General features: G+C 42.2%; 1 protein-coding gene and 1 long non-coding RNA gene across 2 annotated transcripts in view; one reads left to right on the top strand and one right to left on the bottom strand.

Annotated features, from left to right (window-relative positions):
- LOC102942090 (CD99 molecule (Xg blood group)) overlaps nucleotides 1-3,567 on the bottom strand; it is a 34,524-nt gene extending 30,957 nt beyond the window's left edge. Inside the window, exon 1 of the mRNA XM_027825612.3 lies at nucleotides 3,430-3,567. Coding sequence (XP_027681413.2) covers nucleotides 3,430-3,490 — 61 coding nt within the window. The 5' untranslated portion in view covers nucleotides 3,491-3,567. The remainder of the gene's footprint in view (nucleotides 1-3,429) is intronic.
- A 251-nt stretch (nucleotides 3,568-3,818) lies between these two features.
- LOC119566398 lies at nucleotides 3,819-27,636 on the top strand. Its single transcript, XR_005225428.2, has 3 exons — nucleotides 3,819-4,234; nucleotides 10,454-10,628; nucleotides 27,498-27,636. It is a non-coding gene; the product is annotated as an uncharacterized LOC119566398 (long non-coding RNA).

The raw sequence follows: 27,636 nt of genomic DNA, 5'->3' as shown, positions 1-27,636 counted from the left end.
AGTAAAATTTCAGCAGCTACATAGAGATTTTTTTCTGCTGTGAAGTTCCACACCATGAAAATCTCACCTGCATGTGTCTAAATGCAAGCTTAACGTTAGGCTCTTATTTTAAAACAAATTTAGCTTGTGTTTATAACATCATTAATTAACACTGAAGCAATTTTGTTTTGGAATGAGAAAGATTTTATGCCATTTAGAGAGACGTTTAATTAAAAAAATACAGTGCTAGCCCCTGATGCTGCAAACCCTCATGCTTAACTTTAGGAACAGGAGTAGTCCCCACTGAAGTTAATAGGGCTATTCATGTGAGTATAGTTATGCAACTGCTTAAGTGTTTGCAGGATCAGAGTCTTACATTTACAGAACTGCGACTGACAAAGTAGTGAAAATTCAAATAAAATACCCTACAGACATTGGGATTTTAAAAACCCATTTAAAAATTTAGGATATTTTTAGCTTAATGTTGTAAGAGCACAAGTTTTCAAATTAGTTTTGCAAAGCCTCCACCTGGTTTAGACTGATGATATTTTAAAATCAAGTGATTTAGATAATTGATGTAAATTGCTTTATTTAAAGTAGCTTCACGCAGGTTAAAACTGAAGCTTTCTTCATACCATGCATGAATGCATACAAGTATTGTTTAAAAAAAAAAAAAGGATCCTATTTGTCTTTTACGCATTTGGTTGGGATAATGCATTCACATTATGAACTGTAACCCCAGGCACAACAAGCTAAGTTAAGGTTACTGATCATGTCAGGACAATTTACCTCCTTGCAAAGATTTGTCAAACACTTAACATCCTCCTTTCCCTATGGCATGTCCTCTGGAGCTCTGCAGCAACAAGTGATTTTACACTAACAGTTTTGCTAAATATCTGACACAAAAAAATATGACTACATAGCATCAACTAGCCTAAAAGTGGCAATTCTTCAACAAAAAAACCTTCAAAAACAGACTCCAACGAGAGACTGCAGAATTGGAATTAATTTGCAAACTGGATACAATTAACTTAGGCTTGAATAAAGACTGGAATGGATGTGTCATTACACAAAGTAAAACTATTTCTCCTTGTTTATTTCCCCTCCTACTGTTCTTGTAAAGTACTGGAAATGGCCCACCTTGATTATCACTACAAAAGGTCCCCCCCCTTGCTGGTAATAGCTCACCTTTCCTGGTCACTCTTGTTATAGTCTGTATGGTAACACAGATTTTATATACACAGAGAACATGAAACAATCTCCCCACTATATTTTCCACTGTATGCATCCGATGAAGTGAGCTGTAGCTCACGAAAGCTTATGCTCAAATAAATTGGTTAGTCTCTAAGGTGCCACAAGTACTCCTTTTCTTTTTGCGAATACAGGCTAACCCAGCTGCTACTCTGAAACCTAGCCTTTTTTGGAGTGTGGCAAAAATAATACCATCCTTGCAAGAAGTAATTAAATAACAAATTGTGCAAAGTAAGTTACTATTTGTATCATATATCCTTATATCACATCAGATCTTAGCCAATAGAGTTTACATAACTTCTTATTGGATAAAGTAGTTTTAGCCTCTGTCGCCGCATTTCTCCAAATAATGCATCAGAATCCTAGCATTCAACCTATTGTTTTTAAATATTCTGTGCAAAAAAATTGGGCAAAAGTTTCAAGGCTTGAAGTCTGCTAATAAGAATACTAAAACCAAAGGGAAATTGTCAGCAAAGTTTGTTTGTTTACCTTGGCATTTCCCATAGTATAATAATTGTGCTGATACCCACTAGAAAGTTAGCGTTGAGTTAACTGTTGCTCTGACTTAAAGTACCTCCTCTTTCTTTCCTAAAATGGAAGCTGTTTTAGAGCTCTGACGGTGCCAAAATTCTCAGTTTTCAGAGTAACAGCCGTGTTAGTCTGTATTCGCAAAAAGAAAAGGAGTACTTGTGGCACCTTAGAGACTAACCAATTTATTTGAGCATAAGCTTTCGCGAGCTACAGCTCACTTCATTGGATGCATACTGTAGAAAATACATAAGATGTTTTTATACACACAGACCATGAAAAAAATGGGTGTTTATCACTACAAAAGGTTTTCTCTCCCCCCACCCCACTCTCCTGCTGGTAATAGCTTATCTAAAGTGATCGCTCTCCTTACAATGTGTATGATAATCAAGGTGGGCCATTTCCCACCTCCCCCTACACACAAACTAATAAAAACACAGCAAAATAGAGCAACTGATTTGGTACATACAATATATAAAGTGAGAGGTGAAAAAAATAAACAATTTCATACGGTACAAGTAAGATCATGAAGCTTAGCAATTGTGGTGTTTATTTTAAAGGACATCATCAGCTCCTCTGTAAGTGACCACATTACCCTTTATGTATCTATGGCTCAACTGGCAAATGTGAGGAGGACCACTCTGTGCAGATCTAGTGGAGGAATGATGTGCCCTTCAGGCATCCCACCTCCTCTGAAAGATGGCAGCTAGACACACCACGCTGTTAGGGTGGGGCAGGAAGGCAGCTAAGGATTCCCAGCACGTATGTAGCATTTCTCCTCCCCAGGCTAGCAATACATAAAGAGACAACTCCCAGATCCTTTCAGTTCTCCCAAACCAGACAGTAAGCAGGACAACCGGTCCCACATAATATACCTGGTTTATTTCCCTGCCTCAGCCCTGTGGTAAACCCCTCGCCCTCTGCCTCATTTCCAGTAGCGCCATGTTCAGTGTCCACAGTTAAGGCGATTTCCCCACAATCACTGCAGATCCAGTTTCCCCAGGGATTAAATTCAACCGCAAAAAAAGGAGTCGCCAACTAAAGCGTGGCACGCCCCTCCTGCTCGCAGAAAAGGAAGGCTTTTCCCCCCCATCCGGCTGCCTCTATCCGAGGACTTCTCGGCTGGCTGTCGCTGGGGGAGCAGAGGCAGGCCACCAGGCTCATCCCACCTAGGGAGGCTGCGGTGGGAGGTGGGGGGACCAGCCATTTGTGGAGCCAGGGCGCACACCCGTGCCTGGAGCTCCCGACCCCAGCGACACCTCCCGCCGCTTGGCGCGCCCGCCTCCCGCTCTTCGTCCGCTCTCGCCCAGCCGGGGCCAGCGCGAGGGGTCCCGGGGCGCGCCCCGCTGTATGGGCTCAGGGGAGCTCCGGGCACTGCCCCGCCTGCGATACAACCCCGCCCTCAGAGCCACGCAGATCTCCCGCCTGGGCGCCCCACCAGCCTCCTGCCCGCTCCCAATACAGCCCCTCCTTTGTTCCGTCTATGCTGGCAGCCGGCCACAGCTCCCAGCACCCAACCCTAGGGGCCAAAAGGGAGGGCTGGCTGGGGGAGCAGAGCCCCACAGGAAAACCCCCGCCACGGATCCCCGGCGGGGCAAAGGGAAAGAAGGGCCAGTTGCACGGCAGGCAGCCACCCACCCTCTCGCCCCAGCGTCTGCTCCACCTTCTTACCTCTCACGTGGAGCAGGAGAAAAGCCAGAGACACTAGGAGGGTGAGTCTCCCCCGCTGCATGATCCGCTGCTGCCGCTCCGGGGACTAAGGTGCAAACTTTCCCCGCAGGCTTCCCACGCACCCACCCTCTCTCTCAACTTTCTTTCCAAGAAGCCACTAACTCCACTCCCGGCAGGAGCGGGTCACGGGTGCGCCGCAGGCAGCAGCAGCCACAGCCCTCCCCGCGCACAGGAGCCTGCTGCGCAAACAGCAATTCCAGCGCGAGCCCCGCAGCCACAAAAAGCATGGGGTTGCCCGCTCTCTCCAAGACTCCTACCTCCCAGGGGCAGGCAGCCAATCCGAAGGAAGAGCTGGCCCCAGGCAGCCAATGAGACGAAGGGGCAGCCAACCCGCTCCCCCCCCAGCTGGCAGGGAGAAGAGACAGTGCGAGCCTGCCAGGGCATGCCACGCCTTAGGTCACGGGAGGCGAGTGGGTGGGGTGCGGTGCAGCAGGGCTCGCCCTGCAGCTGGGGAGAGGCTGTCTCCGAGCTGCGGAAAATAGCTGGGGAGTGCAGCCGGCACGTTAGGCTGCTAACGGGCACGGGGAGGGTTTGCAGTGGAAGGGCAGGAAGGTAGTCAGAGTGCAGATCTGTGCCAGAAACTGGTGCAGAGAGGGAGAGAGAGCGAGCAATGACTCAACGCAATAGGAGCCAAAAGCTGTTTTTCCCCTTGCTGTCTAGCAAAAGCGGCAGCAGGGACCTCTTTTCTGGACCTGCAAAGAAACTGACTTCCTCCTTGGATTGTATGCAGTGTAGTTGTAGCCAGGTAGGTCCCAGGATACTAAAAGACAACATGGGTGAGGCAATATCTTTTATTCGTCCAATAAAATATATTATCTCTCTAATCTTTCCCAGTTTCAGATGACTCTGCTAGGTATAAGTTTCTTGCCTCCAGAAAGTGAATTGGCAGGGGTTGGCCTCTTTCAGGGTTAGCATGGTATGGAAAACTCCTTTCCTTTTGTCTCCATACCTGTTGAAAAGAGAGAGGATCTCTTGAATCCCAGGTGTTGTAGGAAGTGGAAGGGGAGAGGGGTCAAAAGCCAGATTCAGATTTCATGCTTGGGGCCTGTTCCTGAGGATGGGTGGAATCCAACTATGAAAAGCACTCAGACTTTTATGAGGGAGGATGTTGGACATCTGGACTTGTGTTTTGCAGCTCTAAAACCTCTCACTAGCATCTAGCTCTCACAGGCCTAACTGCAAACATGGGAGATATTTAAAATAAGTCCCAAAAGGAGCTGAACTAGATGAATTAAATCCTCTCTCAGGCTTTGATAGTTGAAATGCAGGATCTGCTAGGCTAGATCGCACCTTCATCCAGCCACGTTTTCTTTCTGCACTTACTGAAAAAGGTTATCTAAAATTAAACATATGTTAAGAAGCCTGCCAATCTTGCCTGCAGAGGGCTAGCTGCTCCTTTGCTTGGACATCAGAAACTCTCCTTGATGTTTGCAGAGAATTTGAGATGGACAAGCAATGCAAGATTGGACTTCTTCTGACTAAATTAAAATTCTCTTGTGCAACATGTCACAGTATTTAAGTGCCATGTTTAGTTTTTATGTGAATTATTCAGATATGGGAGGACTGTTTACAAATAATAAGACTTTTTTATTTAAACACAGCTAAATAACCCATATTTCTTCATGGAAGTTACAATTTAGAGGTATTACATCTTTGCCACAAAGGATATCGTCTTTTATCTCTGCCTGCTTCCCCAGATATTATACAATATTAAAAGCCTGTCCTGTAATCTGCACTGCCATACACCAGTAATCCCACTCATCACTTGCAGGACTGAGTACTGAACCATACCTCTCTCCCTGGGGACTAGGTAGAGCTAAAGAACAATGTGAAGGTCTTTTTGCCAAAATACATACAAAAATAATTATATCAAGATAAATAAATATGATACATATCAATATATAAAGATTACATTCAAATAAGAACAAAGGAACAGCCATACTGGGTCAGACCAAAGGTCCATCTAGCTTAGTATCCTGTTTTCTGACAGTGGTCAATGCCAGGTGCCCCAGAGGGAATGAACAGAACAGGTAATCATCAAGTGATCCATCCCCTGTTACCCAGGCCCAGCTTCTGGCAAACAGCAGCTAGGGACACCATCCCTGCCCATCCTGGCTAATTGTCATTGATGGACCTAACCTCCATGAACTTATTTAGTTCTTTTTTGAACCCTGTTATAGTCTTGGCCTTCACAACATCCTCTGGCAAAGAGTTCCACAGGTTGACTGTGCGTTGTGTGAAAAAATACTTCCTTTTGTTTGTTTTAAACCTGCTGCTTATTAATTTCATTTGGTACCCTCTAGTTCTTGTGGTATGACAAATAGTAAATAACACTTCCTTATTTACTTTCTTCACACCAGTCATGATTTTATAGACCTCTATCATATCCCCCTTAGTCATCTTTTTTCCAAGTTGAAAAGTCCCAGTCTCATTAATCTCTCCTCATATGGCAGCTGTTCCATACTCCTAATAATTTTTGTTGCCCTTTTCTGAACCTTTTCCAATTCCAATATATCTTTTTTGAGATGGGGCAACCACATCTACCCGCAGTATTCAAGATGTGGGCATACCATGGCTTTATATAGAGGCAATAGGATATTTTCAGTCTTGTTATCTATTCCTTTTTTAATGATTCCCAACGTTCTGTTTGCTTTTTTGACTGCTGCTGCACGTTAAGTGGATGTTTTCAGAGAACTATTCACAATGGCTCCAAGAGCTCTTTCTTGAGTGGTAACAGCTAATTTAGACCCCCATCATTTCATATGTATAGTCAGGATTATGTTTTCCAATGTGCTTTATTTTGCATTTATCAACATTAAATTTCTTCTGCCATTTTGTTGCCCAGTCACTCAGTGTTGTGCGTTCATTTTGTAGCTCTTTGCAGTCTGCTTGGGACTTAACTATTTTGAGTAGTTTTGTATCATCTGCAAATTTTGTCACCTCACTGTTTAACCCTTTTTTCCGGATTATTTATTAATATGTTGAATAGGACGGGTCCCAGTACAGACCTCTGGGGGACACCACAATTTACCTCTCTCCATTCTGAAAACAGACCATTTATTTCTACCCTTTTTTCCCTATCTTTTAACCAGTTACCAGTCCATGAGAGAACCTTCTCTCTTATCCCATGATAACTTACTTTGCTTAAGAGCCTTTGGTGAGGGACCTTGTCAAAGGCTTTCTGAAAATCTAAGTAAATAATATATCCACTGAATCCCCCTTGTCCACATGCTTATTGACCACCTCAAAGAATTCCAGTTAATTGGTGAGGCATGATTTTCCTTTACAAAAACCATGTTGACTCTTCCCCAACAAATTATGTTCATCTATGTGTCTGACAATTTTGTTCTTTACTATAGTTTCAACCAGTTTGCCTGGTACTGAATTCAGGCTTTCTGGACTGTAATTGCCGGGATCCCCTCTGGAGCCCTTTTTAAAAAATGGTGTCAGCTATCTTCCAGTCATTTGGTACAGAAGCTGATTTAAATGATAGGTTACAGACTACAGTTAGTAGTTCTGCATTTTTACATATGAGTTCCTTCAGAACTCTTGGGTGAATACCATCTAGTCCTAGTGACTTGCTACTGTTTAGTTTATCAATATGTTCCAAAACCTCCTCTAATGACACTTCAATCTGAGACAGTTCCTCAGATTTGTTACCTAAAAAGAATGGCTCAGGTTTGGGAATCTCCCTCACATCCTCAACCGTGAAGAGCAATGCAAAGAATTTGTTTACTTTCTCCACGATGGCCTTATCGTCCTTGAGTGCTCCTCAGACTGGGACAGTTCCTCAGATTTGTCACCTAAATAGTACCTTGAATTGGGAAGTATCTTCACCATCACTAAAATGATGCCACTTTTGGGGTGGAACTTGCACCAGCTTAATGATACACAGCAACACTATACAATAGTTTGAGAGAGGGAGTGAATACTTTCTCCAAATGAAATTATATTCTGCCCCTTATATTTTCCTTGTAGTTTATCAAATTAGAATTTGGCCAGGCAACAGACTCTTATAATATTAATTCAAGTTCTCAGGAGCTTAGTTTTAAGTCTCAGCAGAATAATGGCATCTCCCGCAGCACAGTACCCATCACCAATATGCTAGTACATAAGTTAATACTGATTCAGTGGGAAGAGTACCTTCTAAGGAATCAAAATCATCACCCACTCCATAAGCTGTCCGATTCCCCATCCGTAACCCCGTTTCGTGTCCATTAGCCAAATACTTATCAGACCCAACCTTGTTTAACTGATGAAAGCAGAGAGAGGAGCTTATCTGCTAACAGAGTTTGGCTACAGTCTATTAAATGGCTCTTGAAGTACATCAAATACACATAATACATGAAAATAATGCCCATATATGGTTTTACATCAAATGATCAAAAGGATTAATCCTTCCTTAACAACAACAAAAAGCCCAGAAAGCTGAATTTTGAAGAAGAAATATTGTAAATTACCTGTTTTCATCAAGGGAAAGATGCCTAAACAGCAGAAGATGGCTCTTTCAACTATTAACAGTCTTATCAAGTTAATTTAAAGAATGTTTAAAAGCTTTCTTTGCTCTAGACACCAAGGCCTAGAAGATGAGATGAATCAATTACAAATAAGCATATTCACACTATGATCCAAAACAGAGCTACAGAGTGCTTAGCAAAAATACTTACAGCGCATACATACCAAATTATTCATGTTGCATATCAAAGCAAATATTTTGCTTAATGGGATGTTTTTTCATAGCCATTATTAACCACTGGTCATTCAAAGAAACTTCTCAACTGACAAAATAATTGTTTAACAGCAATTTCAGTGCACTACACTGTAAAAAAAGTATTTATGACATCCCCAATGAATGATGTTTTATGATAAGATAGCATTTTAAGCATTTGATTATTTGATTTAGGACTGATTTCTTGGTTGTCTAATTGATAGGAGAAAATGAATCTAGTTTACTATTGGAAAAATGTAGGAGTTGCCATACTACATCAGATCCAGTATTCTATTTCTAAGAGAGGACAGTATCAAGGAAGTGCAATCTTCAGAGAAGGTGAAAGTAACCTCGCATTAGGCAGATGTGGAATAACCAGCCTTCACACTAGGTCTTCTCATAATCCTGGATAGCGATGAGTTTAAATTTTGAAGCATGAGGTTTAATATCTGTTACAGAATTTATGTTAGCATTAATTTTAACTGGATGTTCTTGTTATGCATATAAATGTCCAATCCCTTTCTGAATCTTACTAAATTGGCCTCAGTGACATCCAGTGCCAATGTGTTCCACTGTCTAATTATGCATTGTGTGAAAATGTATTTTATCAGGTTTGAATTTTCCACTTTTTAGTTTCACTTAATGTCCCATTGTTCTTGTCTTAGAGACAGGTAGAATAGACATGTCTGATCTACCTTCTCCAGACCATTCATTATTTTATATACTTTCATCACATTCTCTTATTTGTCTCCTTTCTGGAGATAAACAACCCCAATTTTTTCAATCTTTTTTCATATGTAAGTTTTTCATTGTTGTCACCCGTCTCTGAACCCTTCTGCAAAATCCTTTTTGACATAGGGTGACTCGGTGATCAATACTGCACATGCTATTCTAGATGAGGCCACATAATTTAGAATTACCAGGTGTACCATGTCTGGAATCTTCTGAATGGAAAGAATACAGGTGAAACATTGACTTTCCATGTAATTCAGACAGGCTTAGAAGGAACGGTTAATACTTTAACTTGTGTGTTGTTCCCATGGAACAAGATGGAAGGTGAGCAGGGCTTGAAGAGACCTATTCCAGAGAGGGAAGAAGGCAACTTTTACAGGTAGCCAGGAGCTGCTGAGATGAAGGCTCATTCTCCCCAGTTTCCTCCTATTATAGCTCTTCTGAAGTACACGAGATCAGCTACACTCGTTTCCTGTCTCCACTCAGCTTAACCTTGTGCCCTCTCATTTCCACATACCTTGTGTATTTAAGTCTTCCCAGAAGCAGTAAGGCTCTATCGATGCTCCTCAAAGCTGGCTCCTTACACAGACAGTGGAAAGACAAATATTTATTTTTTTCTCTGCAAGCAACATCTTAGTAGAGCAGTTGGGACTTTATCTGTCTGTTCCCTAATGCTGTCCCTAGGGGATCAGGGGAGCGCCAGCAGCCCCTGCCTCCAGCAAGTGATATAGGACCTAGAGCCAGACATTGAAAAAAAATTGTTATTCAACTCAGTGAAAAGGATAGACCATAAAAATTATTCTTCCTTCAGTCTATGCACTCAGTTCCTGTGAATGTTAATGGGAGCTGCATACTTATATGGAGAGGAGATCAGAGCCCTTTGATTAATTCAAAATGGAGATGATTGCCTGGACCTTGACATAATGAGGTCTGGAAAATATGATCCAGAAACTGTTGTTCCTTAAGTTATTTGAATGTGCCATTAATGGCACATTTCCTCCAGCAGAGTCTAGTGATATGCATCTCTTGATGAATATTACTTGAAGGCACAAACTTTTGTTTATGCCAACCCCACCCATACCTAAGGAATACAACAATGTGTAGATATTATGAAATAGAGGCACCACCTCAAGGTGCATACTGAAAGAAATAGGTTGGAGGCAAAGTACCTCTCACATCTGCCCAATATCCGCATCACTTTTGTAGGTTTCAGAGTAGCTTTTGTACTTTATTCAACTACTAAAATGCATTTGAAAATGAAACAAAGTACTGGAGACACTAGTAGTCCTACCACTATGAAAACATGAATGTCAGATGAAACTGGAACTCTGTGTTTCTGCTCAGTCCCTGGCCTCTGTTGAAACTACTTCTGGCACAGATTCAGGCCTCTAATGGTATTTATTCCTCTGTGCAACCAGGCTGTAGGGACTCCCATGTTTGTAGGTTACTGCAAGTAAATATTAAAATAAAGACAAAGTTGGACCACACTAATTTTCTCTTTATTTTTTAAATTTATTTATTTAGGAGTGGAGAGAAAGGGGATAGACCCAGATTCTGCATTTAGATCTGCTAGCAGAGACCCCTGTGCGTGTGCAGAATCCTGTTGATTTCAGCAGGACTCTCCAGCAGTGGATCCAAATATTAGAGCCATGGAGTAGCTGCGACACTTCAATCAGTATATACACCCAGGATTTTTAAGGTCAGATCAGTAGCCTCTCCTTGAGGGCAGAACATAAAACATACATTGCAACATAACTTAATTGTAAACAATCCCCCTGCCTTGCTTTGGCAACAGAAAGATTGTGACAATTGTATTATCTTGTCAGACAAGTGTACTGTGGAAAAACCATTGTCGGTTCTAGGGGTGCATACAGAATGGATCCCGAGGCCAAATTTTGGACCGATTGTTCCAACTTTGCTAATGTCTTCTGTTGTGTGATTTCTCCTAGTGGTCTCTGCCTCATGACCTCAGACATATTAAGACACTAGCGCTTAAGTGTAGTTTGCAAAGTAAGCAGATCTGATCTCTCTACAAAAGCCAAGTCTTTGTAACTACATAGTCAAAGTTCTATTAGGAAGAATGTATGCACAAGAGTTATAGAAAAAGAGTAACCTACCTATGTGAATGCAGAATATCAAGCCTACAGAAAGTTTCCCACTGTTTCTCCCAATTGTTCCACTCCCCCAGGGGTAACAACAGCAGGAACACTATTGTACAGAAGGCATCAGTGTAGATAATGCAATAGAAAAAACATCTGTGGCCACAGAAACCTTGTTTTCATTAGTTTTCCTACTGTTGCAGTATCTGTTCCTAAGGCTATGTCTATGCTAGGGAAAAAAGGTATATTTTAAAGTGCTGTTAGTTAATATGTTTTCTCCACTAGGATTTTAACACGTAAGCTAACATGTCTTTATAATACATCTTTCATCCTACTATAGACATAACCTTAATGTTTGTCTCCTTTGTTATCTTCTTCACCTAAAGCTTTTTTTACCATGTTGTCCCTTGCACCAGGAATGTACTCTCTGATTCTGAACACCACAAAAATGTCTTCAAATTCCTTCTTGAGACCAAGTTTTTTACACAGCTTCATAAATGATCCCTGAGTTCCCTTTAAAAAAAGTGTAATCTTTTCTTCTGTATGTTGTCCTTTTACGATCCCATTATATTGAGGTAAGCAACCTATCATTTAAAAACACCTAGAACACATCTAGGTGCACTATATACAATAGGAATTTTATTAAGTACTTAGTTCGATACTGCACTATGAATTACAGTGTTAATTACATGAAATAGGTTGCCAACACTTTTTTTTTTACAAGAAATATATCTCCATACCACAATATCACTTTATCGGAAGGAAGAAGGCATTGTTCTTATATAAACTGCTATATAGTTGGCTTCCTATTTTATTGAACTGTAGTTTCCATGCTATAAGTAATTTAAGCTGCTCTGAGCTATGTCTCCCTGAAAACAAAATACACTGGGCTAGATCCTCAGTGGATGCAAATCGCTGTAGCTCCATTGACAGCAAAGGGGCTATGGCTCTTTACACCAGCTTAAAATCGGTCCCTCTTTGGCTAAGATAAGAACGCCATGATGGCGCGATAATATGCTGCTCTCTTTTGCCCTCTGTTTTAGTACGTAACATGACCTCAAGAATTGTTTGTCAAAACACAGTACATATTTAAATAGTGATTCACTTGCTATTCCTACTTTCAGAGTATGATAAACTTCTGGGGATTACTAAAGTCAGGCACTCAATTAAATTATTTCTTTACCATTCCAATTAAACTGCCAGTTGCTGTTGGCTCCTTTAATACCGAAGACAAGTAAATAAATAACAGAGGCAGAAAGATCTAGCATACCTCTATAAGGTACATCACCAGTCTTATTTTAGCATTCTCTGTTTTTGTGAGTTACTGTAATTCAGTTTCCATTAATTCACTGTAGGGATTTTGAAAGCTGCAGCCCATACATCCTACTCTGCCACAAAGTATTATTTTTAATGTAATAAATCATTTCTATTTGAATGTAATTAAATATCTGAGAGTGACTAATATAAGACCAAGAAAGAATTTGGAGTTGCTTTTGTCTCTGGCAGGGTGCTCTTTCTTCAGTAACAAGGTATGTTCCCCCTTTTGCAAATCTGTAATGAGCACCAGAATTAGAAATATATAGTATAGCTATGTAATAGAATTTTAACATACAACAAGTTGCTAATTTAATTTACTGTGCACGTATCTCTTCTCTCCAACTCTGCTGTTAAATTATATTTTTCTTCTTCTTTCCTTCCTACTTAAACACGGGGGCGGGGGGGTGAGAAAACCTGGATTTGTGCTGGAAATGGCCCACCTTGATTATCATGCACATTATAGGGAGAGTGGTTACTTTGGATGAGCTATTACCAGCAGGAGAGTGAGTTTGTGTGTGTATGGGGGTTGGGGGGGGGTGAGAAAACCTGGATTTGTGCTGGAAATGGCCCACCTTGATACTGTTACTCTGAAACCAAACACTAACATGTTGCTTTACACAGAATTTGAGTATTGGCACCTATTTGTGGTAAGGTGCCAACACTCAAAGTCTATATGAAAGTTGCAAGTGTTTAAGTAGAAAGGAAGGAAGAAGAAAAATAACCATCACCAGAGAGAGAAGCAGAGAATGCACTGTGTGAAAGAGAACCATCTAAGTACATATTCTATCTGTTTAGGTACTTATTTGGCTCTCATCACCATAATATCAGAGCAACTCCTGACTCCTTAAAAATACGAGCAACAATAACAATCTCTAACTTCTGTGCCAGCCTCTAAGAGAAATAACTTGATTTTTATAATTTCTGTGTGTGGAGAACTTACTGAGGGAAAACTGAGTCAGAGAGAAGAGTTCTGCATGTGTTTCTGAGAATGGTGAAGCCCTTGCTCATTCTTAACTTTTCAGGGAGTGAGTTAGTCTGTCACTCTCTCTCTCTCTCTCTGCACCTCTCTTTACTGGTTGACATTGATTGATTTTGTGATTCACCTGACACACATGCTGCTTATGGGGTAAGATTTTTCAGAAGTGCCGAAGGCCCTTGACTTTCACTGGCACTTAGGTGTTATTGAAAATTTTCCTCGTCAGTTGTTTCTTTGTGGAGTTTTTGATTGATTGCTTGTTTTTTAATCTTAATGTCCTAGGGTAAAGTTATCTGGAAATTCCTTATCTGTAAAAATTGGGCTACAGAAGTCTTAAATCTCCCACTGGTATCCACTCTTCCTGTGCCATCTCTGCATTTCATTACTAGCTTCCAAAGTCTCTTTTGAATCACACCACAGAGGAACTCTCCAGTAGATCATGCAATAAGCTAGCCTGAGGCCCACTTCAGCATGCTTCTCCAGATGTGTGGTGACGAGGAGATACAATATAATTTGAACTGCATGCAGAACATCTTGGTTTATGACCAGGGATCTGAACGGTTGACCCAGTTAGGCATCCTAAGTACTAGAAAGTGGTGCTGAGAGAAGATACGAGGTGTCAAGGTGCTGTACCTAAGGCCTAGGCCACAAACAGTCACTCCAGTGCGGGGAGGAAGGCCTGATCTTTTTATAATGTCTAATGAGAGCCAGTTTTCAGTGCACGGGCATCCGGTCTTGATGGTGGCAATCTGTACCATATAGCAGAGAGAGCGGGAGGCAGAGGGCATTACCACTGAGTGCCGGATACAGAACTAGGATGCAGCTGAGATAATGACAAATGTCCCCAGATCTCTTCTCACAGATATGGTGAGGAATGAGTTGAGGAGGAGAAGGATTGGGGAGATATGGAGCTTTTTACTTAGGTCATGTTACTATTATTTTTACTGATTTTCTCTGTGTACTTAGAGGTGGGGGAACAAAGTGCCAGGTTTCCATGAATGGCACTGTTATTGTTAGATGGGCATTTGCAGCATCACATGAGGGCAAAATCCCCTGCTCCTCTTTGTCTGCACAGCTGTAACAAAAAACAGTGGCCCCTTTCCCCTCAAATCCCCCATATGGCAACTCCTCCCTAGGGTGCTCTGGCACAGGATACTAACAATGTGTACTGGACTGCTGCACTAGTGCCTCTTCTTTCCTGGTCAAGCCCACTGCATTCCCCCCATGCCCTAACGAGGAAGAGAACAGTAACCCAATCACAGTTCACTGCATAGCCTGGTAATGAGCCATGTTTTGGTCTCTGTGTGATTTTTTTGTAGTGCCTTGCTTCAGTCACTCCAGACATGATTATATATGGCAGCTGGCCTGCACATTGTGTATTAAATAAAGTTGGTTTGCACCATTCATCTCTGTCAAGATGTCATTAGGCAGAATACTGTTAACCTTCCAAACTTTGTCATATTAAATTCTTCTGTGTCATTGAATACTTCACTATCTCATAAACTTTCTCCCCAAAGTCATGTAAAATCAGATTATTACTTCATAAGAGACATACATAGATACTACTTAATATCAAACCTGTCATCTGCAAGTAACATAAATCATAAGCATCAACAACCAATGGAAAAAAATTACAGTCTTCTGCATTCAGGGATCTCCCACATTTACACTCCCCTGCTTTTGCAAAGTAACTGTAAATAGGTGAGAACTACTGGTGCTGGCAGCATTTGGCCACTTGCAGCATCCTTACTCTGTATTCTGTACTCTGTTAAACATTCCACCTTTGCTTCCACTAGTGTTCTGCAGAATACAACAAGCAGCTGTTGTGATACCGGCATTGAGAAGTGCACTGTCATTGCACATCAGACGGCATCTCTGTGACATTCTGTTCAGGACTCCCAGAATTGTAAACCACTGTGTTACCCCACTGCCTCAGCAAGAGTGAGCTTTGCTGGAGATTAGATTGTGTGTCAGCTCCCTGCCACCTCAGTCTGTCTGCTTCACCAGCAAACTCCTCGGGACTCTGCCAGTCTTGCCTTGCTGGTAACAGTCAATGAACCTGAATTCTGCAAACACATGTCTCTGCAGTGTCCAGTTCCCCTTCACAGGATACTCACAGAAATTAAGTTTGCTGCCTCCAAAGAGACAGAGCACACCCCAGCCTGTATTTTAGCTGAGGATTCACATTTTAATTCAACATAAAAGCACAGATGGTTCACAGAAAAGCTAAAAATACATTTATTAACAAAGTGACCATGAGATGGTCAAGTTCAGGATCCTGACAAAAGGAAGAAAGTTAAGCAGCAGAATACGGACCCTGGACTTCAGAAAAGTAGACTTTGACTCCCTCAGGGAACTGATGGGCAGGATCCCCTGGAAGGCTAATATGAGGGGGAAAGGAGTCCAGGAGAGCTGGCTGTTTTTTAAAGACGCCTTATTGTGGGCACAGGAACAAACCATCCTGATGTGCAGAAAGAATAGCAAATATGGCAGGCGACCAGCTTGGCTTAACAGAGAAATCTTTGGTGAGCTTAAACATAAAAAGGAAGCTGACAAGAAGTGGAAACTTGGACAGATGGCTAGGGAGGAGTATACAAATATTGCTCATGCATGCAGGGATATAATCAGGAAGGCCAAAGCACAATTAGAGTTGCAGCTAGCAAGGCGTGTGCAGGGTAACAAGAAGGGTTTCTACAGGTATGTTAGCAACAAGAAGGTCAGGGAAAGTGTGGGACCCTTACTGAATAGGGGAGGCAACCTAGTGACAGTATTCTTGCCTCCCACAGTATTCTTGCCAGCAAGCTGAAGTATGGGCTGGATAAATGGACTGTAAGGTGGATAGAAAGTTGGCTAGATTGTCGGGCTCAATGGGTAGTGATCAATGGCTCCATGTCTAGTTGGCAGCCGGTATCAAGTGGAGTGCCCCAAGGGTCGGTCCTCGGGCCGGTTTTGTTCAATATCTTCATAAATGATCTGGAGGTTGGTGTGGATTGCACCCTCGGCAAGTTTGCAGATGACACTAAACTGGGAGGAGAGGTAGATACGCTGGAGGGTAGGGATAGGATACAGCGGGACCTAGACAAATTAGAGGATTGAGCCAAAAGAAATCTGATGAGGTTCAACAACGACAAGTGCAGAGACCTGCACTTAGGAGGGAAGAATCCCATGCACCGCTACAGACTAGGGACCGAATGGCTCGGCAGCATTTCTGCAAAAAAGGACCTAGAGGTTACAGTGGACGAGAAGCTGGATATGAGTCAACAATGTGCCCTTGTTGCCAAGAAGGACAATGGCATTTTGGGATGTACATGTAGGGGCATTGCCAGCAGATTGAGGGACATGATCGTTCCCCCCTGTTCGACATTGGTGAGGCCTCATCTGGAGTACTACGTCTAGTTTTGGGCCCCACACTACAAGAAGGATATGGAAAAACTGGAAAGAGTCCAGCGGAGGGCAACAAAAATGATTAGGGGACTGGAACACATGACTTACGAGGAGAGGCTGAGGGAACTGGGATTGTTTAGTCTGCGGAAGAGAAGAATGAGGGGGGATCTGATAGCTGCTTTCAACTACCTGAAAGGGGGTTCCAAAAAGGATGGATCTAGACTGTTCTCAGTGATAGCTGATGACAGAACAAGGAGTAATGGTCTCAAGTTAGAGTGGGGGAGGTTTAGGTTGGATATTAGGAAAAACTTTTTTACTAGGAGGGTGGTGAACACTGGAATGCGTTACCTAGGGAGGTGGTGGAATCTCCTTCCTTAGATATTTTTAAGGTCAGGCTTGACAAAGCCCTGGCTGGAATGATTTAGTTGGGGATTGGTCCTGCTTTGAGCAGGGGGTTGGACTAGATGACCTCCTGAGGTCCCTTCCAACCCTGATATTCTATGATTCTATGATGTGGAAAAAGCTGAAGTACTCAATGTTTTTTTTTTTGCCTCGGTCTTCACAGACAAGGTCAACTCCCAGACCGCTGCACTGGGTAGCATGGTACAGGGAGCAGGTGAGCAGCCCTCAGTGGTGAAAGAACAGGTTAAGGACTATTTAGAGAAGCTGGACATGCACAAGTCCATGGAGCCAGAAGTAATGCATCCAAGGGGGCCGAGGGAGTTGGCTGATGTGATTGCAGAGCCATTATATTTGAAAATTTTTGGCAATTGGGGGAGGTCCCGGACGATTGGTAAAAGGCAAATATAGTGCCCATCTTTAAAAAAGGGAAGAAGGAGGATCCAGGGAACTACAGACCAGCTAGCCTCACCTCTGTCCCCGGAAAAATCATGGAGCAGATCCTCAAGGAGTCCATTTTGAAGCACTTGGAGGAGAGGAAGGTGATCAGGAACAGTCAACATGTGTTCACCAAGGGCAAGTCAAGGGCAACCAACCTGATTGCCTTCTATGATGAGATAACTGACTCTGTGGATATGGGCAAAGCGGTGGACGTGATATATCTTGACTTTAGCGAAGCTTTTGATATAGTCTCCCACAGTATTCTTGCCAGCAAGTTAAAGAAGTATGGATGAGATGAATGGACTATAAGGTGGATAGAAAACTGACTAGATCGTCAGGCTCAACGAGTAGTGATCAATGGCTCGATATCTAGTTGGCAGCCAGTATCAAGCACAGTGCCCTAGGGGTCAGTCCTGGTGCCAGTTTTGTTCAACATCTTCATTAATGATCTGGATGATGGGATGGATTGCACCCTCAGCAAGTTCGCAGATGACACTAAGCTATGGGGAGAGGTAGATATGCTGGAGGGTAGGGATAAGGTCCAGCGTGACCTAGACAAATTGGAGGATTGGTCCAAAAGAAATCTGATGAGGTTCAACAAGAACAAGTGTAGAGTCCTACACTTAGGACGGAAGAATCCCATGCACTGCTACTGGCTGGGGACTGACTGGCTATGTGGCAGTTCTGCAGAAAAGGATCTGGGGATTACAGTGGACAAGAAGCTGGATATGAGTCAACAGGGTGCCCTTTTTGCCAAGAAGGCTAACAGCATATTGGGCTGCATTAGTAGGAGCATTGCCAGCAGATCAAGGGAAATGATTATTCCCCTCTATTCAGCGCTGGTGAGGCCACATCTGGAGTATTGCGTCCAGTTTTGTTCCCTCCCACTACAGAAGGGATGTGGACAAATTGGAGAGAGTCCAGCAGAGGACCACGAAAATGATTAAGGGGCTGGGGCACATGACTTATGGGGAGAGGCTAAGGGAACTGGGCTTATTTAGTCTGCAGAAGAGAAGCGTGAGGGGGGATTTGATAGCAGCCTTCAGTTAACTGAAGGGGGATTCCAAAGAGGATGGAGATAGGCTGTTCTTAGTGGTAGCAGATGACAGAACAAGAAGCAGTGGTCTCAAGTTGCAGTGGGAGAGGTCTAGATTGGATTTTAGGAAACACTATTTCACAAGGAGGGTAGTGAAGCACTGGCATGGATTACTTAGGGAGGTGGTGGAATCTCCATCCTTAGAGGTTTTTAAGGCCTGGTTTGACAAAGCCCTGGCTGGGATGATTTAGTTGGGGGTTGGTCCTGCTTTGAGCAGGGGGTTGGACTAGATGACCTCCTGAAGTCTCTTCCAACCCTAATCTTCTATGATTCTATGAAAGAACAGAAATTTAAGTGATACTATGGAAGAGGAAAAAAAAGACAGGTACAAGCAAAATAAAACAAAACATGGTTTCTAGTGTCTAAATCTTAAGAGATTACAATATTCGTCCCATGCAATTTCTCACCTATAGTTAGTTTCCAGAAATTTCCACCCATAAGGTTGAAGGATCTATCTTTCACAGATTCCTAGGGCTCTGCCCTCTTCTGTCCCTTAAGTGATAGATAACTAAAATGTCTTTTTGTTCCCTGTATATTTCCCAAAGTCCATTGTCTCTGCCCCAAGAACCAGGAAGGCTTCATGGGGTGTGGACTGTGTTCCCTGATGTGCTTGTCTCCTCCACCACTCGCTAGCTTGATGACTGTTTACCTTATGTGTAAGTATACTTTCATTGTCCTCTGCCTATAATCAAGCCAGGCAGACAGGTAAATCTACATTCCTGTGTCTAGGTTTTGTCAGGATGGTGAATGCATTGCCTCCCAAACACATTTTAGGAACATATTTTCAGTACACATATAAAACTTTGTACACAACATATATGTACACCACACAATGATTTTTGGGACCAGCATGTCACCAGTTTACATATGATACCTTACATGATGCTCTTTACATACATATTGTGACAACAGTGTGTTGGGCAGTGAGTGTTTCAGGCCTGATATAAGTTACAATATAGTAAGCCCTCTGCCAGTTGTTATTGAGGGGCTCTTAGGGTTACAATCTCCACCTCACTTTAAGTCCACCAAATGAACACTTCAGTCCCAGCAGGTAGAAGATGGTGGCATCAGGGTTTGTATAGTTTGGGTACAGGCTTTATAACCAAGAAGAGCAGTGCATATGCAGGGTCTCCAATTATCACAGTAGGTTATGGAGACCCCATTCTGGGTCTATGTTGTGAGGTACAAAGATTGTGTCCCTCTGTTCACTCCTGAATATTTCAGAGTTGGTTAAAAAGCAAATCGGGCATCAGGCACTTCGCAATTCTATAGTATGTAAATGTCTAGACATTGGCCTCAGTGATTCACCACTGCTTACATGGAGTGATAGTATTTGCTGTTAAAATATTCCTTGGTTTGATTGCAGGTACTATCTATAGGTTCAGTAGCGTTCAGGAAGCTCAGCTGCCCAAATCCCTCGATTTGCCACTAAACAAATGCCACTGCAGCAGTGGATGTATTGTCATCTACACCTCCCATGTGGATAGAATAGAACCCATGTGGACTTCCAAGACCCTGCAGCCTGGTACTTATGTGAGGAAGCCAGACTCGCCAGGCATTCACCTCTCTCTTTTTCACAGGGAGTGCAACTCTCATCCTTGCAGGTGTGGCGCTGCACTGTTGGGATGAAGTCACCACAGAGAGAGATAAAGGTCTCCATCCACATTGAGAAGTTTTGCACACTGCTGCTCATCCCAGGTCTCAGGAACCACTCTCTCCCACTATTCTGTGATCGTGGTTCAGACCCCAAAGCAGCATTTCCCCTGGTATAGTTTGCCATCAGGTATTTCAAAGAGCCCAATCTGCTATATGCTACACCTATAATAAAAATTGTACTAGAAACAATCTGCAACAAATGACTAAAGTGCTCTTATAGGAGTCAGTCATACTACTGTGTCAGTATTAGAATATATTTAATGGATGACGTACTTTGAGGTAGTGACAGATTGCTTCTTTTCTATTTAAATTTGTTGGAGGCAGGAACCATCTACTACTCTGTACAATGCCTAGCACAATGGGTCCCCAGTCTTGGTCGGTCTCTAGACGGTACTGTACTAAACAATAATAATATAAATAATAAAATGTTACTCAAAGTTTGTGTGTGCCCAGTGTGCATGGAAAGGTGTGTTTGTGTGGATACGGAGGCAATAGAGCCCCATCTCTGAGCTGCTGCATGAATGCCATTAACTGTCGGTCTCCAGCTGCTAGTCCTGGAGGGGCTAGGGAGGGACAGGACTTCCTTTTCCTCTGCACGGGCTGCTCCTGAGGCTGGGTCAGACCCATCTCCAGGAACCTCCCCCAGCTGCAGGAAGCTTTGCGGCTGCTAGCTGGGAGCCCAGCTCTGAAGGCAGTGTTGCTTCCAGAAGCAGCGCAGAAGTGAGGGTGGCATGGTATTGCCACTCTTACTTCTGCCCTGCTGCTGGCAGTGGCACTGCCTTTAGAGCTGGGCACCTGGCCAGCCGCTGCCCTCTGGATGCCCAGCTCTGAAGTCAGAAGCACAGAAGTAAGGGTGGAAATACCATGATCCTCCTACAAGACCCTTGCGACACCCCTCACCCCCAACCCTATTTTGGGTCAGGTCCCCCACAGTTACAATACGTGAAATTTCAGATCGAAATATCTGAAACTGTGAAATTTATGATTTTTTAAATCCTATAACCATGAAATTGACCAAAATGGACCGTGAATGTGGTAGGGCCCTACACATAAGAGACTCTCCTAACTGGCAAAAAGAAAAGGAGTACTTGTGGCACCTTAGAGACTAACAAATTTATTTGAGCATAAGCTTTCATGAGCTTCAGCTCACTTCAGCTCATGAAAGCTTATGCTCAAATAAATTTGTTAGTCTCTAAGGTGCCACAAGTCCTCCTTTTTGCGAATACAGACTAACATGGCTGCTACTCTGAAACCTCTCCTAACTGGCTATGTCTGCTCTAATGTTGGTAAACACAAGAAGAAGCTAGCAGGTGAGGTAGTGTAATTTTTAATCTAGAATCGTTGAGATATATTTGAGAGAATGGATTAACAGTAAGAGTTGAGTGGCTGTTGATCTTGATAACATAATTCAGTGTAGAAGAAGTCAACCAAATACAATTTTTAGATTACCCCATAATAAATTTATACTGAGCAATGACATACATGAACATAGACTAATGGGAAACTTTGTGCCCCAGTTTTATTTTGCAAGAAGGGTGCTGCCTACAGATGAAAAGTCAACTAAAGAAAGGAAGGGGAACTAAGCATCCTGTCACATTTTTCAACCTATTAATACCAGGAAAGGAAAATAGTTTTCCTCCAATTCACAGCTAATGATGGCTTCCTTGTGTTACAGCCTGTGCCCTCCCAGTTTGATTTGGAAAATGCATTCATTTGTAATAATCGCAGCTAGAGTTGTAATTTTTTCCTTGCATACCTTTTACCTGTTATGTGTGTGGACTTGCTGCTAATACTGGGGTTGAATGAGACAAATCTGCAGCATGATGCTCAGCAAAAGAGTCACAATGCTTTACTCTTTTAATGTTATATTTTTCTGGTGTTTTCATTCTTCTCTCTTCCTCCGCGCAAAAAACAACACAAAAAAACAAAAACAAAAAACCAGAAACTTAGTTCCAATTTATTAAGAAGTTACTATCTATACTAGACCACCCCTAACTTCTGGTAGACAGAAAAGTAACTGCTATGATAAGACAGAAAGCTATGTATGTGAAACATAAGTTATATATCAGGAGCAGGAGCACATACATTTCCTGTTTTCAAGTTCATAAGAGTGGGGTAGAAAAGGTGACTAAGGCAAACAATACCATTAAAGTTCTCACCGAATTTGTGTAATGAAACACCGACTATCATTATTTAGGCTCTGTTTCTAGCTGCCTGGGGACAACAATTTGAACAATTTCCCCTAGGAATAAAAAGCAAGTGTCATCCAAGAAGCAATGATACAAGGGAAAATCTAGCAGAGTTGAAGGGCTTGCCTCATCCCCACACCCATTTTCCTGCCCTTTTTTGTATGTTGTTGTTGTGTATCCCACAGTACTGTTAAAATTAGTTAACAAGGGTGTGGGGGGATGATTTATTGCTTTGAAATTACATCAGCTACAAGATATTTTGATAACAATGGGGCCAGATTTTCACCCATAATTCTTAGTACTGCCTTGTCTTATTGTTTCTTTTTCTCTACTACTCTCTGTCCCTTTCCTTTCCCTTATCAGTTTTCTGTCCTCTTCTTCCTTTCCTTTCTCCCCACTCCTTTTTTTTTCCTTCTTCCTCTCTTCTTTTTTCCATTGTGTTGGTCTGGCTCAGTAGCAACATTAGCATTAGGGTTAGGAAGTATCCCAGGGAAGCGGGTCTTGACTCCCTGCCAGGAGGGAGACCCCTCTCCCCTGTTTAGGGAGTTTATCTACATAGGATCCTGGGCTGGGACTCGGTAGAGAGGGAGCGTCCGGGTCCCCTACCTCTCCCTTACAGACTGATAGAACAGCAATCTAGCCACTAGGCTGCCCAGCCACAGAAGACCCTATTACACTTGATGAATTTGCACTAATTTGCCTGTGTATCTGCTTTTTATTTTTACACTCTTAAAAGCCACTATTGATCTTTTGGACTAAGGTGTGATTTTTGTGCATTGCACTAAGGCAGGGGCGGGCAAACTTTTTGGCCTGAGGGCCATATCAGGTTTCCAAAATTGTATGGAGGGCTGGTTAGAGGAGGCTGTGCCTCCACAAACAGCCAGCCGTGGCCCGGCCCCCGACCCCTATCCGACCCCCCCTGCTTCTCACCCCCTGATGGCCCCCCCAGGACTCCTACCCCATCTAGCCCCCCTGTTCCCTGTCCCCTGACTACCCCCCAGGGACTCCTGCCCCATCTACCATCCCCTGATACCTGTCCCCTGACCACCCCCAGACCCCCCGCCCCTCACTGCCCTCCACCACCCCATCCAACCCCTCCTTTCTTTCCTGATAGCCCCCCCCAGGACACCTGCCCCATCCAACCACCCCTTCTCCCTGTCCCCTGACTATCCCCAGAACCCCTGCCCCCGACTGTCCCCCGCTACCCCATCCAACCCCTACTCTCCTTCCTGACTGCCCCCCACAAGACCCCTGCCCCCATTCAATCCCCCAGTTCCCCGCCCTCTGATCGCCCCAACCCCTATCCACACCCCCGGCCCCTGACCACCCCCTCAAGCTTCCCTGCCCTCTAGCCAACACCGCCCCCCCCTCATTCCCTGCCCCCTTACTACGCTGCCTGGAGCACCGGCTTGTTTAACTTTATACACGTAAGTAGTCCAAAAAGATTAAGCGTGTACTTAGGCCTCTGCAAGATCAGAGATTAAACTGACTGTCTACAGGATGTAAAAATGTGATTCAGTGAATTAGAAAAAAAATTGTAAAAGGGTCAGAAGTCTGTTTATAAAAAGAATTACAGAAAACTGGATCTGAAATCAACTCTTTGGAAACCTTTAAAATGGTGTATTAAAGTTTTCCTTTGCCAAAATTAATAAAGCAGAAAAAGATTCAGTACTGGAGAAATGTAGATAATTTACAAAATTTAAAAGAGACAGAATTATGACAAATAGCAAGGCATTAATATGAATAAAAACTATATTAGAGTTATTTAGGGCTTGATCCAAAGCCTGCTGAAGTCAGTGAGGCCCAGATCCTCAAAGGTATTTAGGCACCTAACTCTCATGGAAATCAATGGGCATTGGACACCTAAATACCTTTTAGCGTCTGGGCCTGAGAGTCTTTCAGATGACTTCAAGGGGCTTTGGATCAGGCTCATGGATCTCTATATTAATCTAGGGTGTTCTAATCTTTGGACCCTTTGTTCATATAATTTGTTCATATAATTTTTTCCAATGTGACCTACTGAATGGAAATAACTGAACAAAAATTAGACTGGTAGTCAATGCCATGTGTTTGGAAAAGAAGTAGGACCCAAGTGCTATCCCACAGAATTTTATAAACCATTGGCAGGGAAGTTAAATTCTGTTTTGAAAAGACTGTTCAACAATCTTTCAGAATCATTTTATGAAGTGAAACATGCAACACTCTTTTAAGGTCATTTGATGAAAATGATGTAGTTTTAACTTCTACAGAAGGTTGACCTAATGACTAATGTGCTAGTTACTGGCCAAATTCACTGTAAAATAGTTTAAATTGGCCAACAGATTTAAAAATAATCTCAGTGATCTATATAGGTCAACTTGGATTTAAGGGGCATAGTTCTGTGTTTGCCAAGAGTCAAAAGAAGTTAAAATTATGTACTGTTATTAAAGGCTTTAAAAAGTTTGAATTAAATTGGGATTATTTTTGTTGAAGCACTGGATTTTAAAGGTAATTTTTGTAATAAATTCATACTCTACATAGATATCCTAAAGCTTCACTCAGAATAAATGAAATTAAAAAAAAAACTCACCTTATTTTGACCTTCAGTTAGGTACTAGCCAGGACTGCTCTCCTACCATCCTGACTATTCCTTGAGGTTTTAGGAATTTAGTGCATATATTGAGACTACATACTCTTAGAAAAGGAGTGTAAGTAAGAGATTTGACCCACTTAATTTTGGTTCATGAAGTGTCATATGTTTTTGTCTGATTCAAAGTACTCTCTTCCTTCAATGCTTAAAGTCTTGGGCCCTGAATTTAAGGTCAACATAGGAAACCAACTATTATAACTGAGAGAAGGAAATGAATTATTGTAATTGAGGGAAGTTAACAGAAACAAATATCTCAGAGAGACACTACCCTTTTTAGACTGTTGGTAAGAGTTTCAAATGTTTAGGTGTTATATTATAACCTCAAAAGTTAAGAACTTATACATAGATAATTATATTCCGCCTGTGGAAAGGACATCTAATGAGCTTCACAAATGGTCTAAACATCTGAAGATAGCTGATTGGGAAAGATCAGTTCAGTAAAAATTATCATTTTAATCCACATTATCTTTTTTTCCTTTTTACCTATTCAGTTACTTAATTAAAAAGAGAAACAATGTGAATAAAATCATTTAAAACTGGCAGGACAAGCACCCTCCTATCAAGTATGGAACCATGCTAAATTTTGAAGATCAAGATGGGCTATCTTGCCTCAATTTCAAGCTTTTATTCTGGGCAATAGCAGAATCAGATATCTTTGAACTATGTATTTAAACTTTACAAAAAATGGAACACACTCTGTTGAATACTTTTGTCAACCTGTCAGAGTTAAGGTTGGTTGTGAGTAGCCTATTCATAGAATTTTCCCCTCTATTTGTGTATATTCTGCCCACAATTCTATTTCATACTCCTATAGATTTATAAATCATAAGGCAATCTTTTTGAAAGTACCAAGTTTTGGTTTTGGTTTGTTTTTTTTTGGTTCAATTTCCACTCTCCTTTTGTTCATTACGAAGAATTATGACAATTTCTGCTATTTGGGACACAAATGTGCATTTGTCATCTCCCCTTGTTCCCTTCAGATGCATCCTGTTACTATAAGTCCAGATGAGAGAACATTATAGAAACAGACAATGGGAATGACTGTGGCCAATGGGTTAGATGGGCTTTAGCAGGAGCATTGGGAAGGCTGTATTTAGCCAATGTGACATGCTTTGAGTCTAGGCAGTATTCTAAATAAGGTTAAACAAGTGACACAAAGAGACATTGATTTCATTAAAATAATTAATTAATTCTATAGTGGATGGTAAATAGAGTACACAGTATGCAAAATATTTTTTCTGTTTTGGTTAAATATTCAAAAAAGGTGTTCCCACAGTATTGATGAAGTAGTGACAGTTAGTGATTAGAGCAGGGGACTTCAGAATCAGGACTCCATGGTTATATTCCTGGCTCTGACAATGACATGTGGCATTCTCTTGGGCATGTCACTGACTCTCTTCCTTCTATCCCTGTTTCACTAATTGTAAAAAGGGTTTAATAGGGGCCTACCCCCATGACTCCACAATGGGAGAACTTTCTGCAACGCTACTGTGTTTTAATTTACTAAAATACTTAGATATACTTAAAAGATATGCTCTAGGAATTATTTTGGGGAAGTTCTATGGCCCGTGTTATACAGGAGGTCAGACTAGATGATCACAATGGTCCCTTGGAATCTATTAGGGCCAGGTCCTTGAGGCCAGTCATGTTGTAACCAGTGCAGGACCTGGAGAGGGAACGCATGTGCTGTAAAGGTAGGTGCCCCCTGATCCTGAGGGAAGCCAGATGCTGGTTCAGACCTTGGCATAAGTTAGAACAGCCTTCAGGTTGGTCTGCTACAATGGCCTTCCTAGGGACTGTTCTGTTAGCTGAGGATCACTAGAGTACCACAAATTTCTGCCATGCTCCATCACATTCCGGTGCTGTGGGGCACTATATTCACTAACTGACAATCCTGTCATCTGTAGGCTGCTGGCCTGTAGCCTCTTGAGAGTGAGTGGCACAGAGCCAGCTCCACCAGGTTTACATCACTTGAGCATTTCCGTACACTATAGAAATCAAAACGTTTTCATGAAATTTTATTTTGTTGAAATTTTACGAAGTGTCAATTTAAAAACTCTTCAGCCAGCCCTACCTTCCAAAAGCCCCCAGCTGGCTTTTTAAGTAAGTTTTCCTGCTCCTTTTATGTTTACAGAGAGGCAGCAATGGGATGGAGTAGGGGTGAGAATATCTCCCTTAATGTCTACAGTTTGGTTAAAAAACATCTGAAGACTGATCCTAGTTCTTTTCTCTGCTTTATACATCTTTATAACTTAACATTAATGTTAACAACTTACACCTGCCTGAGGAGGAGAATAGACCCCTTAGGATTTTGTTTGCCTCTTTGTTTTGCAGTAATGAATCTTAAGTTTCTGTATATCATAATTTTTTTCCTCTTTTCAGGAGTGTCGGAGGGCAGGGCATTCGGAGTAAAATAACAAATAAACATGCATCAGAATTGGCAAGCTCTGTTCCAGCAAAATGTTTAAAAGTTCACTGTATAAACTCTACACAATGGGATTAAAAGGAAACATTGACTCAG

This window comes from Chelonia mydas, chromosome 1 (genome assembly GCF_015237465.2).
Source record: "Chelonia mydas isolate rCheMyd1 chromosome 1, rCheMyd1.pri.v2, whole genome shotgun sequence".
Taxonomy (NCBI): Eukaryota; Metazoa; Chordata; order Testudines; family Cheloniidae; genus Chelonia; species Chelonia mydas.
Note: the sequence above shows the minus strand (reverse complement) of the source record. Positions and strands in the feature narration are given on the sequence as shown.